This window comes from Callithrix jacchus, chromosome 1 (genome assembly GCF_049354715.1).
Source record: "Callithrix jacchus isolate 240 chromosome 1, calJac240_pri, whole genome shotgun sequence".
NCBI lineage: Eukaryota > Metazoa > Chordata > Mammalia > Primates > Cebidae > Callithrix > Callithrix jacchus.
The window spans coordinates 200,685,833-200,704,152 of NC_133502.1; the positions used below are offsets into that span (position 1 = coordinate 200,685,833).

Below are 18,320 nucleotides of genomic sequence, written 5' to 3' on the forward strand. Positions count from 1 at the left end.
AGGCCTCACCAGCCATGCCTACTGTATAGCCTGCAGAACTGTAAGTCAATTAAACCTCTTTTCTTTATAAATTACCCAGTCTTAGGTAGTTCTTTACAGCATTGTGAGAATGGACATATCTACACCATATCTAAGAGATGAGTAGGAATTGGGAATGGAGGAGAATGTTTTAGGCAGAGAGAATATTGCAAAATCCTGAGAGCTAGAAGGAATATAGTCCTTTGGGGTAGTTAAAGAAGGTAAGAATGGCTGGTGCATAAAGGTATAAGGGAAAATAGTTAGAGCTGAGGCTAGGGAGGCATGAGTCAAATCTTGAAGCCATGGTAAGAGTTTTAGATTTTATCCTGAGAATAGTGGAGAGCCACTGAAGTATTTCATTCTGGGAAATGCATAGTCGAGTTTGTAATTTTAAAAGAAAACTCTGGCTGCGATCTGCAGAACAGACTGGAGAAGAAGAATACCAGAGACAGGAAGATTGATGGTTGCAGCAGTCCAGGCAAAAGATGAGACTGATTGATCTAAAGTAGAGATGACAACAACATGGCTAAAGTGAGGATACATTTGAGAAACATTAAGATGATTGAACATGGGAACGAGGAAGGAATTAAGGTTGAGTCACAGATTTTGTGCTTGTGCAACTAGGTATGTGATGATGTCATTCATTGAGCAAGGGAACAGAAGTAAGTATTTGGGAAAATAATTCGCATTTGGATGTGTTGAGAACATCAAAGTGGAATAATCTTATGATCAGTTAAGAGGAACAACTCAGCAACTTCTGAGAAAGACCTGGGCTGGGGATACACATGTAAGAATCAATAGGATATAAATTATAATTGAAACAATGGGAGTGTATTTGTTCATCCAAGGAGTATGTGGTAGAAGTAAAAAAGAAGAGCTCTGTTTTAGTCCATTCTTGCATTGCTAGAAAGAAATTCCCGAGACTGGGTAATTTATAAAGAAAAGAGGTTTAATTGGCTCACAGAAAGCATGGCAGCATCTGCCTGACTTCTGGGGAGGCCTCAGGAAACTTACAATTATGGCAGAAGACAAAGGAGAAGCAGGCACATCTTACATGGCCAGAGCAATTGAGAGAGAGAGAGAGAGAAGTGGGAAAAAAAAGATTCTACACACCTTTAAACAACCAGATCTTGCAATAATTCACTCACCACTATCGCAAGAACTGCATTGAGGCTATAGTGCTAAACCATTCATGAGAAACTGCCCGCATAATCCAGTCATCACCCACTGTGCCTGGCCATGCCAGCTGCTAGGTAGCTGAGTCAGAGTTTGAACTTAGTTTCTTAACTCTAGAACCTCTTTCTACTAGATTATACTGCTGTTTATTTTTCTCTGTATATATGTCTGTGTGTATATAAAATTTAACTTTACTTTTATAAATGTTAATTCCTAAGGAATTTATTAAATGCTAATATTAACTAGCTTGAATCCTTTTTCAAAAGCAAATGGTCTTAATGCCTCAGAATTTTCAATGGTAATATAAATTTAATTTAGGCCATTCATACATTGCAAAAATGTGGATGTAGTAATGCATTGTGTTCTAATTGGCTGATGCTATTTTCAGAGCTTGATTCTCTAGAAATGCCATCAGAATGTCTTATGCTCATACAGAAATTTTTAAAACCCCACTAATATAGAAAACTATTTTTAAATCATGATTTCTCTTATTTATTATCTCTAAGACTAATAACTACCCCAGTAGTGGGTAATTATGGTTTAATGGGTTGGGGCTAGATCTTAAACTCTTATAGCTGCCTTGCTTCCCATTTAATTTTTTTGAAATATAAGGGGGACAACTGATGTGTTGAGTCAGATATGAAGGTTGTACTCTGAAGTCAAGAAAAGATACCTTGGAATCTTTAAGGATTAAAGTACTATTTGGTGGTTTTCAGTCTCACATGTGAAATATTGTAAAAGAGTGTCCCCTAGTGCCACTCTGAAGAAGTAATTTGAGAGAAATTAAATATTACCACCTGTTTATAATCTGTATCACCACCTTGTGGCAATGTTCTCAAATAATTCTGTCCTCTTTTCTTGGGAAAATCTTCAAGAATCTTGCATTCATTGATACACAAAAACTGGTCACAGGCTATCAAGAGGTGATTTTACGAGGATTTTAGTCAGAACTTCATAAAACCTCGAAAAGAAGCCCCAGTTGCCCCAATTGCAATTAAATTAAGCCTTTGTAAAGAAAAGGGATAATTTGCTTTTTTTTGAGATGGAGTCTCACTCTGTCACCCAGGCTGGAGTGCTGTGGCGTGATCTCGGCTCACTGCAACCTTTGCCTTCCAGTTTCAAGCTATTCTCCTGCCTCAACCTCTTGAGTAGCTGGGACTATAGGCATATTTCACCATACCCAGCTAATTTTTGGATTTTTAGTAGAGATGGGATTTCATCATGTTTGCCAAGATGGTCTCAATCTCTTGACCTTGTGATCCACCTGCCTCAGCCTCCCAAAGTGCTGGGATTACAGGTGTGAGCCACCATACCTGGCTGCTTCTTTTTGTTACAGTAACAAAACAATAGGGTAAAAACTAGTTGCATTTTAAATATTAACTTTTTTATTGTGGTAAACTACGATATAAAACTCAACATCTCAGCTTTTCTATGTGTACAACTCAGTGACACTAAGCACATTTACAATGTTGTGCAACCATTATCACTATCCATTTCTAAAACTTTTCATCATTCTGAACAGAAACTCTACACCTATTAAACTCTTTATTCCTTCAACACCACTAGCACCTGGTAACCTCTATTCTACTTTCTGTCTGTATGATTTCGCCTACTCTAGGTACCTCATATAAGTGGGATCATATAATATTTGTCCTTTTATGTCTGGCATTTCGCTTAGCATAATGTTTTCAAGATTTATTCACATTGTAGCATGTATCAGAACTTCATTCCTTTTTAAGATTGAATAGGGGTTGGGTGTGGTAGCTCACTCCTGTAATCCTAGCACATTGCGAGGATGAGGCAGGTGGATTGCTGAGCCCAGAAGTTCAAAACCAACCTGGGCAACATGGCAAAACCCCATCTCCACAAAAATATAAAAATTAGCCACGTGTGGTGGCAGGTGCTTGTAGTCCCAGCTACTCTGGAGGCTGAGGTGGGAGAATCACTTGAATGTGGGAGCCGGAGGTTGCAGTGAGCTGAGATCATGCCATTGCACTCCAGCCTGGGTGACAGAGGGAGACCCCATCTCAAAAAAAAAATTGAATAGTATTCCATCTTAAACACCACATTTTGTTTATCCATTCATTTGTTAATAGACATTTGAATTGTTTCCACCTTTTGGCTAATGTGAATTACGCGGCTATGGGCATTGGTGTACGAGTATCTGTTTGAGTCCCTGCTTTCAATTCTTTTGAATATATACCTAGAGATGGAAATGCTGGATCCACCTTAGCCTCCCAAGTAGCTGGGACTCTAGGTGCATGCCACCACGCCCAGCTAATCTCTGTTGCTGTGAATGACAGATTTTCATTCTTTTTTTAAATGACTGAATATAGCTGAATAGTATTCCATTGTGAATATATACTGTTTAACTTTTTGAGGAATGCCATGCTGTTTGCCACAATGGCTGCACCATTTTTGTTCCCACCAGCAATGCATAAGGCTTTTAATTTCTCCACAACTTTACCAATTTACCCTTTTCCATTTTTGAATAGCCATTTATAAACTTTTTAATTGACACATAGTAATTGTACATATTTATGGGGTACAGAGTGATAGTTTGATACATGTATACAATATGTAATGATCAAGTCAAAGTAATTAGCATATTGATCACTTTAAACATTTATCATTCTTCGTGTTGAGAACATTCAAAAATCCTCTCTTCTAGCTAGTTGAAAATATACCATAAATCTTGTTAACTGCGGTCATTCTACAGTGCTATAGAACAATAGAATTTATTCTCCTATCTAGCTGTAATTTTGTATCCATTACTAACTTCTCCCTATCCAACCCCCTCCCTGCTACCTTTCCTAGCTTCTAATAAGTGCTTCTAAGAGCTCATCTGTTTTAGCTCCCAGGTGAGTGAGAACAAATGGTATTTATCTTTTTGTACCTGACTTATTTCACTTAACATTATGTCCTCTAGGCTAATCTCTGATGCTGTGAATGACAGATTTTTATTCCTTTTTTAAATGGCTGAATATGGCCGAATAGAATTCCATTGTGTATATATACCATATTTTTTCTTTTTCTTTTTCTTTTCTTTTCTTTTTTTTTTTAAAGACAGTCTTACTCTGTTGCCTAGGCTGGAGTGAAGTGGTGCAATTATGGCTCACTGCAGTCTTGAACTCCCAGGCTCAAGTGATCCACCTTAACCTCCCAAGTAGTTAGGACTATAGGTGTGTGCCACCATGCCCAACTAATTTTTGTATTTATTTGTACAGACAGGATTTTACCATGCTGCCTAGGCTGGTCTTTAACTCCTGGGCTCAAGCAATCTGCCTGCTTCAACCTCCCAAAGTGCTGGGATTACAGACATTAGCTGCCCACCCCTGGCCTATATTTGGTTGGATATGAAATTCTAGGTTGAAAGTTCTTTTCTTGAAGGATGTTGAATATTGGTCCCCACTCTCTTCTGGCTTGTAGGGTTTCTGCCGAGAGATCTACTCTGAGTCTGATGGGCTTCCCTCTGTGGGTAACCTGACCTTTCCCTCTGGCTGCCTTTAGCATTTTTTCCTTCACTTCAACACTGGTGAATCCGACAATTATGTGCCTTGGGGGTGCTCTTCTTGAGGAATATCTTTGTGGTGTTCTCTGTATTTCCTTGACTTGAATATTGGCCTGCCTTGCTAGGTAGGGGAAGTTCTCCTGGATAATATCCTGAAGAGTGTTTTCCAGCTTGGATTCATTCTCTGTCACATTCAGGTACACCTATCAAACGTAGATTAGGTCTTTTCACATAATGCCATATTTCTTGGAGGCTTTGTTTATTTCTTTTCACTCTTTTTTCTCTAATCTTACCTTCTCATTTTATTTCATTGAGTTGATCTTCAATCTGATATCCTTTCTTCTGCTTGGTTGATTCGGCTATTGAAACTTGTGTATGCTTTGCGAAGTTCTCGTGTTGTGTTTTTCAGCTCCATCGGGTCATTTATATTCTTCTCTAAGCTGTTTATTCTTGTTAGCATTTCATCAAACATTTTTTCAAGGTTCTTAGTTTCTTTGCATTGGGTTAGAACATGGTCTTTTAGCTCAGAGAAGTTAATTATTACCCACCTTCTGAAGGCTGTTTCTGTCAATTCATCAAACTCATTCTCTATCCAGCTTTGTTTCCTTGCTGGTGAGGAGTTGTGATCCCTTGGAGGAGGACAGACATTCTGGTTTTCGGTGTTTTTGTCCTTTTTGCACTGGTTTCTTCCTGTGGATTTATCTACCTGTGGTCTTTGTGGTTGGTGACTTTCAGATGGGGTCTCTGAGTGGACATCCTTTTTGTTGATGATGAAGTTATTTCTTTCTGTTTTTTTAGTTTTCCTTCTAACAGTCAGGCCCCTCTGCTGTAGGAGTGCTGGAGGTCCACTCCCGACCCTGCTTGCCTGGGAATCACCTGCAGCTGCTGCAGAACAGTAAGGGTTGCTGCCAATTTCTTCTTCTGTTATCTTTGTCCCAGAAGGATACCCGCCAGATGTCAGCCTGCGCTCTCCTTTATGAGGTGTCTCTTTGGATATATGAGGGTCAGGGAGCTGCTTGAGGAGACAGTCTGACCCTTATAGGAGCTCAAGTGCTGAGCTGTGAGCTCCATTGTTCCATTCAGAGCTGCTGGGCAGATATGTTTAAGTCTGCTGCAGTGGAACTCATAACTGCCTTTTTTCTCAGGTGCTGTCCTGGGAAGGTGGGGCTTTATTTATAAGTTCCTGATGTGCTGCTACCTTTTTTCATAGATGCCCTGCCAAGCTAGGAGGTAGCCTAGTCACAGTCCGACAGCAGAGGCATTGCTGAGCTGCTGTGGGCTCTGCCAAGATGCTGTGTGAACTTCCTTGTGGTTTTGTTTATAGAGGTATAGTTAGAACTGCCTTGGTAATGGTACTCTGCTTCAGTAATGGTGGACTGCCTCTGTAATGGCTGACTGCCTTAGTAATGGTGGATTGCTTCAGTAATGGCAGACTGCCTTGGTAATGGCAGACGCCCTTCCCCCCACAGAGCTGGACTGTCCAGGGTCCAGCTGTGCTTGCTGTGAGACTCTTAATCCAGAGCGTTTCAGATTGCTGGTCTATGGGGGTGGGACCCACCAAGCCAGATTACTGGGCTCCCTGTTTCAGTCCCCTTTTTTTCAGTTGAATGGGCAGCTCTGTCACCCAGGCATTCCAGGCGCCAGTTGAAACGGCTGTCCAAATTTGTGTGAGTTTTTGTGTGGAGACCCGCTGTGCTGGCTGAAACAGCCATGCTAGAAACTTGTGGCACTTTTTAGCCCAGGAATCTCCTGGTCTGTGGGCAGTAATAATTCGTTTGGAAATGTGGTGATCACTCACCCTCTGTGTTGTTCTTGCTGGGAACTGCACTCCAGAGCTGTTCCTATTTGGCCATCTTGGGTCCCTATCCAATTTGTGCTCTGTATTTTCTTTATGCATTCATCTGTTGATGGACACTTAGGTTGATTCCATATCTTGGCTATTGTGAATAGTGCTGCAATAAACATGGAGGTATAGATATCTCTTCCATATACTGATTTCTTTTCCTTTGGATAAATACCTAATAGTACGATTACTAGATTATATGGTATTTTTATTTTAAGATTTTTGAGGACCTTCCATACTGTTCTTCATAATGCTTGTACTAATTTACATTTCTACCAACAGTGTATAAGAATTTTCTTTTGTCTGCATCCTTGCCAGCATTCATTATTTTTTATCCTTTTATTTTATTTTATTTTATCTCATATTTTGAGACAGAATCTTTCTCTGTTGCCCAGGCTGGAGTGCAGTGGCATGATTTCAGCTCACTGCAACCTCTGCCTCCCAGCTTCAAGAGATTCTCCTGCCTCAGCCTCCTGAGTAGCTGGGACTACAGGCATGTGTCACCACACCCAGCTAATATGTGTGTGTGTGTGTGTGTGTGTGTGTGTGTGTGTGTGTATTTTTAGTAGAGACAGCATTTCACCGGACTGATTTCAAACTCCTGACCTCAGGTGATTCACCCACCTCTGCCTCCCAAAGTGCTGGGATTATAGGCATGAGCTACCATGCCTGGCCATTTTTTGTTCTTTTAATAATAGCTATTCTAACTGTGGTGAGATGATATCTCATTGTGGTTTTGATTTATATTTATCTAATGATTAACAATGTTGAGCATTTTTTCATATACTTATTGGCCATTTGTATGTCTTCATTTGAGAAATGTCTATTTAGATCCTTTGCTTTTTTTTTTTTTTTTTTTTGCTTTTGAGTTGCTTGTGCTTCTTGTATATTCTGGATATTAATTCTTTCTTGGATGAATAGTTTGCAAATGTTTTCTCCTATTCTATAGGCTGTCTCTTCACTTTGTTGATTATTTGCTTTGCTGTGTAGAAGCTTTTTAGTCTGATATAATCTCATTTGTCTATTTTTGCTTTTTTTACCTGTGCTTTTGAAGTTTTACCCATAAAATCTTTGCCCAGACCAATGTCCTGAAGCATTTTCCCTAAGTTTTATAATTTTGAGTCTTACATTTAAGTCTTTAATCTATTTTGAGTTTGTTTTTATATATGATGAGAGACAGGGGTCTCTCATGCTTCTGCTGTGGATATCCAGTTTTTCCCGAACCATTTATTGACAAGGCTGTTTTTTCCCCAGTGTATGTTCTTGGTGCCTTTGTCAAAAATCAGTTGGCTGTAAATATATGGATTTATTTCTGGATTATCTATTCTGGTCCATTGTTTTCTGTATCTCTTTGTATACCAGTAGCATGCTGTTTTGGTTACTATAGCTTTGTAGTATATTTTGAAGCCAGGTAATGTGATGCCTCCAACTTTGTTCTTTTTGCTCAGGATTACTTTAGCTATTCAGAGTCTTTTGTGGTTCCATAGGAATTTTAGGGTTGTTTTTTCCATTTCTATGAAGAATGTAATTGGTATTTTGATAGAGATTGCATTTGAATCTGTAGATTATTTTGGATAATTAATATGATCATTTTAACCATACTAATTCTTCCAATCAATGAATATGGGATGAATTTCCTGTTTTTTTTGTGTTCTGTTCAATTTCTTTCTTTTCTTTTCTTTTTTTTTTCTTGAGACAGAGTTTCACTCTGTTGCCCAGGCTGGAGTACAATGGCACAATCTTGGCTCACCACAATGTCCACTTCCCAGGTTTAAGTGACTTTCCTGCCTCAGCCTCCCGAGTAGCTGGGATTACAAGCATGCGCCACCATTCCCACTAATTTTGTATTTTTAGTAGAGACAGAGTTTCTCCATGTTGGTAAGGCTGGTCTTGAACTCCCAACCGTAGGTGATCCACCCGCCTTGGCCTCCCAAAGTGCTAGGATTACAGGCATGAGCCACTGTGCCTGGACTTGTTCAATTTTTTTTTCATCAGCATTTTGTAGTTTCATTGTAGCAATTTTTCACATTCTTAGTTAAATTTATTCCTGGCTAATTTTTTGGTAGGTATCGTAAAAGAGATTTCTCTCTCAGCTAGTGGGATGAATAGCTATTTTAATGGGTATAAAGTGTAAACATTAACTTTTGAGTTGAATTTGGAAATAAGTTACACATGAAGTTAATTTAAGTAATATTTTTGAGCCCTTGCCATATACAGAGCATTGTTACTCTGAGAGAATAACAAGGATGAATAATATATATTGAGTCTCTACATGATTTATAATGTATTTTTGGAGGAGTTCAAATATATTTGCAAACAAATAAATAATTTTACAATTTTCATTAAATAGATGGAAAATTAATCCAGAGACCTTATACCAAATTTGTAGATAAAACATTTATTAAACTTATTTCCCAATGAGTATGTCAAATTCTAATTATATAGTTCTCCTATATAATTTTCCAACTGAAAATTCCTTTTATAGTTTAGATAGGGTCTGATAGAATTATCTTAACATTTATTCTTCCTTTGCTTCTTCAAAAACGTAGCTTGGTAAATTTCTTTCTAAACTGAACAATCTGGAAAACAGTTTATACTTAACTGTTGTTGCTTTTAATTTTTTGTTTGCTTTTAGACCTTTTCAGTATCATTTTTGGACAGGGTAAGGGAAAAAGCATTATATTTGGCAAGGTCTCTAATTAATTATTATTTTTTTAAACAGGTTAGAATTGTTAAAAGAATCCTGATACATTCCTATAATGGCTACAGCTCAGCTTTCTCACTCTATCAAAATACGCAAGGCATCTAAGGTATTTGTTAAGAATTAAAGAAAAATCAATGACCATATAATGAGTTCGTTTAGAATGATGATTTTAATCTTTGTGTTTTTAAGCAGCAGTTTTATCAGTTAATTGGCACATAATACTCTGGGAGAGTATGTGTACATTTTAACTGCCTAATAGACCGAGGACCAGAAAATTAAAATACATTTCTACAAAGTTACTTGCTGGATACTTGTTTCATGTTTATGTAATGTATTTAGATCTTCTAGAGCAAAATAAATCATAAACAAGAAGATGTTTAAAGAGAATGGTTCTTTGTTAGACATTCGCTTCCTAAAGTGTTAGGAAACTTGTGCTGCACACCATGGTGTAATTATAAGAACAGAAGGGGAGAGCACTGACAGAAACTTTGATGCTAGGAGTCTAGGGGAGCATTCCAGGGCCAGGCATATAGTAAAATTTGTCTCATGACATTCATTAATGCATCATTTGTTTATTCATTGAGACTCAATATTATGTAAATAATAATTCATAATACTGTGTTATTCACTGACAAAATGCAAAAGTATGATCTTCATCTTCCAGAAGTTTATAATCTGGTTAGGAGTTAAGTCAATATACAAAGTGATATATGATTTATATATATGTGAAAAGTAAGATAATGTAAATTATAGGAATTTAGAGATTTCATGTGGTCTGGAATGCTTTGTATACTCCTTGTAAAAGAGGTAAGACTGAAGGTGGACAGACCTCGAATGATGAAGATAATTTACAGAGAGGGGAGAGAATTCCCTGAGGAAAACCTAGCATATTCCTTCGCTCAAAATAAGAAATAAGCAGCTGGGAGTGGTGGCTCACGCCTGTAATCCCAACACTTTGGGAGGCCGAGGCGGGTGGATCACCTGAGGCTGGGAGTTTGAGACCAGCCTGACTAACATGGAGAAACCCAATCTCTACTAAAAATACAAAAAAATTAGCCAGGCATGGTGGTGCATACCTGTAATCCTAGCTACTTGGGAGGTTGAGGCAGGAGAATCACTTGAACCCAGAAGGTGGAGGTTTCAGTGAGCTGAGATCTTGTTGCTGCATTCCAGCCTGGGCAACAGAGCAAGACTCTGTCTCAAAAAAAAAAACAGTAGGTATAACTGCTACCCATATTTTACAGTTGAAGGAATTGAGGTGCAGAGAGGTTAAGTAATTTATGCATTATTAGAGCTTGCCAACAGTGTTTATAAATAAAGTTTTATTGGATTATAGCCACACCCATCCAGTTATAAAGTGTCTATGGCATCTTTCATGCTACAATGGCATGAAATTAACTGCAGAGTCTGAAATATTTATCTGCCTTTTACTGAAAAAGCTTACTGACCCCTTTTGGAGATCATACAGCTTGTTAGTAGCAGAACAAAGATTTGCATCTGACTGTTTGGCTTCAGGGTCTGTGCTTTTAAACATTCCACCATGTTGCCTCCCTCATATCCCTCTATCCTCAAGTCACCCTCTGAAGTAATTAGTATTAACTTCGCACACTTATTTCTACTCCTTTTTTCTTTCTCATACATACATACACAATCATCTATACACACACAGAATTGATTCTAGTTTTTCCTGATAGTCATGTTCTATAAAGTTGTTATGAGGAGTGAATTAGCAAGTACTGAACTGCTGCTCTTAGGGAAATATAGGATTAGGTTCCTGTGATCTTTTGGTCATGGTATTTTTGTCAGCCAATCATATAACTTGTTTTATGTCTGTTTTTGTTTAGAGACATTTAATATATATTGTTGATTCATTAACATTAAACTTACAGCAAACAGCACTATAACTCATGCTTGAATGATAATTATTTAACATATAGGCTGGGCATGTGGTTCATGCCTCTAATTCCAGTACTTTGAGAGGCCAACATGGGAGGATTCTATGAAACCAGGAGTTTGAGACCAGCCTGGGCAACATAGTGACACCCTGTCGCTACAAAATAATTTTTTAAAGTAATCGGATATGGTGGTATGTGCCTGTAGTCCTGGCTACTTGGGAGGCTGAGGCAGGAAGATTAATTGAGCCAAGGAGTTTGAGGCTGCATTGAGCTATGATAGTGCCATTGTACTCCAGCCTGGGTCAGAGTGAGACCCTGTATCTAAAAAAATAAAAAAATTATCTATCACATGCATTCTCCCTGTAAGCTACATCACAATGTTTTTGAATTTAGGGATCCTAACCAGCACTTCAGCACTATACTTAGAAGCCATTTTAAACAGCAAAATCACGTGCACAAAAGAAAATACAAAAACTAGGGTACTAAGTAGACCAAGAAAAAGACGTGTATAGTATGAGAGCTGAAACAAAAGGCAGAGCATGGCCTTGTTTGACATCAGCTGGGAATGTGTGCTTCAGATAACTCAAATTTGTTGTTTCTCTGCTCACATCCATGCATAATCACAAAATGAAAGAGTGCTAATTTGAGGGTTACAAATTTTAGTAAGTAGGCAAATTCACAAATATGAAATCTACTAATAATGCGGGTTGATCATATATAGCAATATAAGGATTTGTTTATTCACTTTACAAAATAAAATCATTCTATAAGCATTACTCAGAAATTTGCTTTTTCCTTTTGACATTGAATCATATTTACCAAACTTAGTAGATCCAAGACTCCTTTATTCCTTCTTTTTCTATGTACACATACACTACCACTCATATTTTTTAATTAATGGGATTTATATTCCACATGGCTAATCTTTTGGTCTCTTTGCATTCTCATTATGTTACTAACACTGGCAATCAGTAAATGCTTTTTGTTTAGTTTAGCAAACATTTATTTACGAGAAGTATGTGCCAAACACTGAGCTAGGTAGTGGGTTCACAAAAGTGTGTAAGACACTGTAACCACCCAGTGGGCTCTCTTTCTGTTGCCTAGACAGAACCCCAAGAATTTGAGGAGACTGATTTGAGTAATAATAAAATTCTTGTTTCTTGTACGTTCAGTTCTTTATGAATTACTCTTTCTCTATTGCAATTCCTCTGTCTTGATAAATTAACTGTGTCTAGGCAGCCGGTAAGGAGAACCTGTTGGGTAGTTACAAATTTGGGGGCTTGTCCAGGATCACCCTTGTGGCTACCTGCCTGCTGTTTGGTAGCCCCTCTCTGGTGATGGATCCAAAGGCTAGACCAAGGGGCTGCCTAGTTCTCTTGGACTGTGGGCTGACTCTGGCACTGTCTCTACCAGTGGGGCACTGCCAACCCATGGTGCATGGATTTAATTGCAATAGAGAAATAGTTCCTGGAAAGACATTTTTAAATTGGTCTAGTGGGTATTGTCAGTAATGCCAATACCTCTGTCCTTCTCCCTGTTGGTTCAGCTCCTTTAGGGTCTTGGTTTAGCTCTTTTGGGGATATTGTTTGGCTCTCCCTAAATGGTAGAGTCTTGGTTCAGGAAATTTCTCTTCAGTTGGGAAGATTTCAGGGAGATTTCTCAGACAGAGAACAGGATGTTAGTTTGAAAGGAATACTGTTGGAATTCTTGGTTAGGGATCTTAGTTTGGAAGGCCTTCTGTAGCTTACAGAAGTCCTTATGTCTAACTCTGAGAACCCTCCTTAAGTCTGGTCACATTTCATGAACCTTGAAGAAGTTGTTAGTGGAAGCTCAACATGTCTTACTCAGAGTGACCATCTGCTCCTTCATCTTGTCCAGATCCCTGAATTCCTGGTTGGAGGTTATCCCTCCCCACCTTGAGTGGATCAAAGATAACAGAAACCAATGGGGAAAAGTTTGAGCCTTGCCAGGTCAATACTGGGTACTGAGTGAGGTGACTGGTGTCTGTTTTGTTATTTGTATTTGGCTGGACTGGGATAGAAAATGTTAATTCTGTGCCCGCATGCAGCCCGTTGGGAGGCATCTGGCAAAATTGAGAGGCTTTTGTCTATAGTTCCATAAAACAGAAAAGGATGATTTTCTTTTGTAACACAGCCTGGCCCCCACAGCTATGGTGCAGCAAGCAGGGTCATCAAAAGCCATTCTGTTCTTTTGGAAGCTGCAGACAAAGAGAACCTGGAAACCTGGTATGCTAGCAAAAATGGTAAGAATTTCTTACCAGCCGGGCTTTTGGTCTCTCCCTGTCTCTGTCTCTTTCTCTGTCTCACTCTGTGTGTGTGTGTGTGTGTGTGTGTGTGTGTGTGTGTGAATGGTAAATGTCACTGTCTCCTCTGCAAGGGTTTGATTAACTTTTAAAAAAAAGGATTTGTGAGACTAGTCTTAGCTTTCATGAATCTGGTGTAGAAGAATTTATCTTTCTGTGTCACTCTATAATGGAAAAAGGGGTACCATAGGATAGAGCATAGGCTTAGGACACCTATAAGCCCACTGTTCAAGCCAGTTTGGCAGACTGGTCCATTACAAACATTGCTTTGAGTCCCTGAAACCAATATCGGATGAAGTTTCCCTTTCATTTTATGACCTGAAAAGTTTGATTTTGGGACCATGTTGGGGTCCCCTCTCTTGGTTTCTGACATCCAGAGGGCATGAATTTTCAAGAGGTGAGTCTGAAAGGACACATGATAGTGTTGTGCCTAGGCTTAAGAATTTTCTTGAGCAGTTAAGTCCTTTGCAAGCTCAAAAATGACTGCCTTAACCTCCTTCTAGGAATAGCAATGGTAGCTACCCTGTGTATTAACTCAGAAGCTAAAGCTCTGCTCTTTTCCAGTGGCATTACAGGTTTAATTCCAGGCCTAGGGAATGAGTCCTTTTTTTGTTATTTGTGTAACTCTGACATTTATTGATTCTTTTTCTCTCATGGACAGCTTCTGATTTTCTGTCTTAAGTTTTCCTTTCTCTGAACTACCTTTGGAGATTCTAGATTTTGTTAAGCCTGCTTATCACCTGTTTGAAAATACCTCATACATTCATGATTAAGTAATGACCTTAGCTAAGGCTTACTTGTTTCACCTGGGGGATTACCTTTGGTGAAGTTCAAAAGTCAGAAATGGCTGTCCATCTTGGCTAGGGTCTAGTAATAAAAGATCCTGTCTTCTAGTTGTTATCCTCTATCTCCACCAAGAGAAAACACCATCTTGACATTTAACAGCATAGATTAGTTTCACCTGCTTTTGTACTTTATATAAATGAAATCATACACTAATACTCATTTGTATCTGGTTTCTTTTGTTCAGCCTTGTGTGTGAGAGTCATCTATATTACTTAGTATAGTTATAGATCATTCATTCTCATTGTTATATAGTATTCCATTGGGGGCATATACCACAGTTTTATTCATTCTACTGTTGATGAGCATTTGGGTGGTTTCCAGCTTGGGTCTATTACAAATAATGCTTTTCTGAATACTCTAATACATGTTCTTTAGTGAACATATAAACATATGTGTTAGATGTATACCTATGAGTAAAATATAGGTCATAGGATATGTGTATATTTAGCCTTATTAGATACTGCCAAGCAATTTTCCAAAGAGATTTAGGAGTTTTTATTATTCTACGTTCTTTTTAAAACTTTCAGTGACAGAGTCTTACTCTGCCACCCAGGCTGGAGTGGCACAATCTTGGCTCACTGTGATCTCCACCTCCCAGGTTCAAATGTTTCTCCTGCCTCAGCCTCCTGAGTAGCGGGATTATAGGCGTCCTCCACCATACCTGGCTAATTTTTGTATTTTTAGTAGAGATGGGAGTTTTACCATGTTGGCCAGGCTGGTCTTGAACTCCTAACCTTAAGTGATCCACCGGCCTCAGCCTCCCAAAGTGCTGGGATTACAGGTGTGAGCCACCATGCTCAGCCTCCTTGTGATTTTAATGCTCACTTCCCTGATAAAGTTTAAACACTTGTTCATCTGTCTTTTGGTCATTTGGATAGGCTCTTTTATAAAGTATCTATTTTCACATAAATAGATACCTTTCTATTTGATTGTCTTTCTTAAAGAATTTTAGTTTTTTATACATTCTGGATATGAATCTTTTGTAAGACCTATGTATTGGGAATAGTTTCTCTCACTCACCTTTGAGTTGCCTCTTTGCTCTTAATAGTATATTAATGAACAGAAGTTCTAAAGTTTAATATAATCTAATTTGTTAATATTTAGAAAATACTTTAAAATTATGATGTATTAACACAACACCAGCTGGAATTCATGAGACATATTTTCTGCTTAGCTTAAAGAAGACAGCAAAAAGCAGTTTCATGGAGTAATTATGACAGATAAAATTTTTATGTTAATACATAAACACAATAAACATTGTGTATACAATAAACATAGTATTTCAAACATATGTTGAAATGATAATTTGAGATACTGGCAAGACCTATCCATCAGCAAATATTCCATATGCAAGATGACTCTTGATAGACACTCTTTACATACTGAAGCAAAAGTCACAAATTCGTGTATCAATCACTCTCTTATCACACTCCTTTTATGGCACACTATTTCTTAAGGAGGACTAATTATTTAAGAACAATGATTTAAGTTTGTTTACTATGTTGTATATATACACACATAAAATTTAGTGGGAAACTATTGCTAGTATTGATACTTTTAATAGAGCATTTTGTGACATCTTACAAAAGCTTAGTATTCCTCAGAGCTCTGGCTTAAGCAAAACACAAAAGTATGGAAAAACATGACAGTAGAATAGTAGATGAATAGCCACAGTTCCATGTGGCTGGAGAATAGGGTGCATGGGAGAGAATAAGGGAGTGTGGGCAGAGAGGAAGGGGTGTGAGATGAGTCAGGAGAGCTAGACAAGAATAAGATTTTGACAGTTCTCAAATCCCACTCGAAGGTACTTGAACTCTATTCTAAATGAACACTGGGAGTATCATGAAAAGGTTTGTGTCCTTGAAAATTAATTCTGATGGCAATATGGAAGACAGATTGAATAAAATAATTTTTAGCAAAGAGATCAGGTACTACTACAGTAATCAAGGGGAGAATTGAGTTTGTCCTTAGTCAAGCCAGTGGCAGTGAGAAGGGAAAGGAGAAAATAGATTTGAGAACTCTTTTAGAGAGAATTAATAGAATTTAGTGGGGTATGAAGGAGAGAAGACAAAGATGAAGCTGCTTTTAGCTTGGATGAGTGGAATAATGCTGATTCACTAGTCTGAAAATGAGACTTGGGATCAGGTTTCAGCCAGGCGTGGTGGAGATAAACTGCGTTTAAGGGATCTACAAGGTGGTTTAGGCACAGATGTTTAAGAAATAAAAGTATAGAACTGGGACTCAGAACAGAAACAGGGATTTGAAATCCTTTTTGTATAGGCTGTAGCTGAAGCTATGAAACTAGGTGAGATTATTCAAGAAGACAGCTCTAAAAAGAGAAAAATTCTGAAGACAGAGTCCTGGGGGAGAAGGGGAGAACCAATATTTAAAGGGCGGAACAACTAGAAACAATAAAAGAGACTGAGATAGATATGAAGGGGGATAGGTGAAAAACCAAAATAGTGTTATGGTACCTTGGAGAAGAAGACAGTATGTGGGTAACAGTGACAGATAATACAAAGAAGTTATATATTATGAGTAATGAGAATAGGTCAACGATAGGATTGTACTTGGTGACTTTGGAGAGAATAGAATAGAAAAGAGAGGGGTAAAATCCAGATTGCAGTGGGGTCCAAGGAGTGTATAAGAGGGAAGGAGATTATATAATCATAGTAAAACTCCAGTTTTGCCTCTTATTCATGGATCATTGTGAAATAAATTGTTTTAGTCTTGAATTACTTGGGTAATTGTTTCTGCCTTTTTGCTCTGCCTTGCCTATGAAGATCTAATTTAATATAATATTCAAAGCTCTGTTTCCTTTTGATTACCTTTAAAGATATCAAATTTGAAGTCTTGAGAAATCTTTTCATCGTATCTGTGGTAATGATGTGCTGGACTGAATATATTAAAGAATACTAATATTTTTTCACCTTTGTTGTTTTTCCAGGAAACAGTTTTCCCATCCCAAATCACTAATGGGCATGACTCCTTGAAAATTGTGAAGAAACTTTTTGCTATTTCCATCTCGTGTATAGCATACCTAAGGGGCCTGTTTCCAGAGAGCTCTTATGGAGAACGCCATTTGGATGGTAAAGTTTAACTAGTCTCTTTGGCTGCCGTAGCCCCTTTCTCTATTTAGCAGTAATAAACCTTTCACTTCTCACAAAGTGTGCTAATTCCAACTTAAGGGCCTGTTCTTCAAGACAATTTGCTAATCCATTTTCCATTTTAATTTTACTGTGTGTAGTGATTTTACTCATAGGAATTAGTAGTTCCTGGCTAGATGCCAGGTGACAGATGGAGGAAAAAAGAAACCTGTTTGGACAAGGCCAGTATAAAAGCAACAGCCAAATTGAAATCTATTTGAACGCTGTAGATATGCACTATTCTGTGCCTTAATTGAATTTGTTTAAGGTACACTTTGGCATTGAGGAAGTTCAAAGGTGAAACACTTTTCTCCCTGTTAATATATATAATAAAATGCTGGGGAAAAAATGCCAAACTCATTTGTTGATTAACATGGATATTAAGACAATTATTATTCTAATCAGTTCCAGCTTTTTTCTCAATTGCCGGGTCTTCTACTTTCATTCCTTTTGTTTCAGTGCCCTTAAACTTATCTAATTGCCTTATATTACAAGCCATTTCTGGTTCCTTTTCTTCTCTTATTATAAAAACAAGTACCAGCCAGGTGTGGTGGCTCATGCCTGGAATCCCAGCACTTTGGGAGGCTGAGGTGGGTGGATCACCTGAGGTCAGGAGTTTGAAACCAACCTGGCCAACATGGTGAAGCCCTGTCTCTACTGAAAATACAAAAATTAGCTGGGCCTGGTGGTGGGTGCCTGTAATCCCAGCTATGTGGGAGGCTGAGGCAGGAGAATCACTTGAACCCCGGAGGCAGACATTGTAGTGAGTCAAGATCATGCCATTGCACTCCAGCCTGGGTGACAAGAGCAAAGCTTCGATGCAAAAACAAACAAAAAAACCTAGGTACCTAGGACTCA

The 18,320-nt window shown here is 38.3% G+C and overlaps 1 protein-coding gene across 15 annotated transcripts in view; it reads left to right on the forward strand.

Moving 5' to 3' along the window:
- Positions 1-18,320, forward strand: part of HORMAD2 (HORMA domain containing 2) — a 122,637-nt gene that overhangs the window by 6,191 nt on the left and 98,126 nt on the right. For 13 of the 15 annotated variants that reach the window (XM_054239936.2, XM_054239940.2, XM_078338025.1 and 10 more), the window contains exons 2-3: positions 9,271-9,358; positions 17,264-17,405. In XM_054239936.2, coding sequence (XP_054095911.1) covers positions 9,308-9,358; positions 17,264-17,405 — 193 coding nt within the window. In that variant the 5' untranslated portion in view covers positions 9,271-9,307. Of the gene's footprint in view, positions 1-4,011; positions 4,056-9,270; positions 9,359-17,263; positions 17,406-18,320 lie in introns of all 15 variants that reach the window. The other 2 variants (XM_078338011.1, XM_035269234.3) reach the window with 1 other exon arrangement.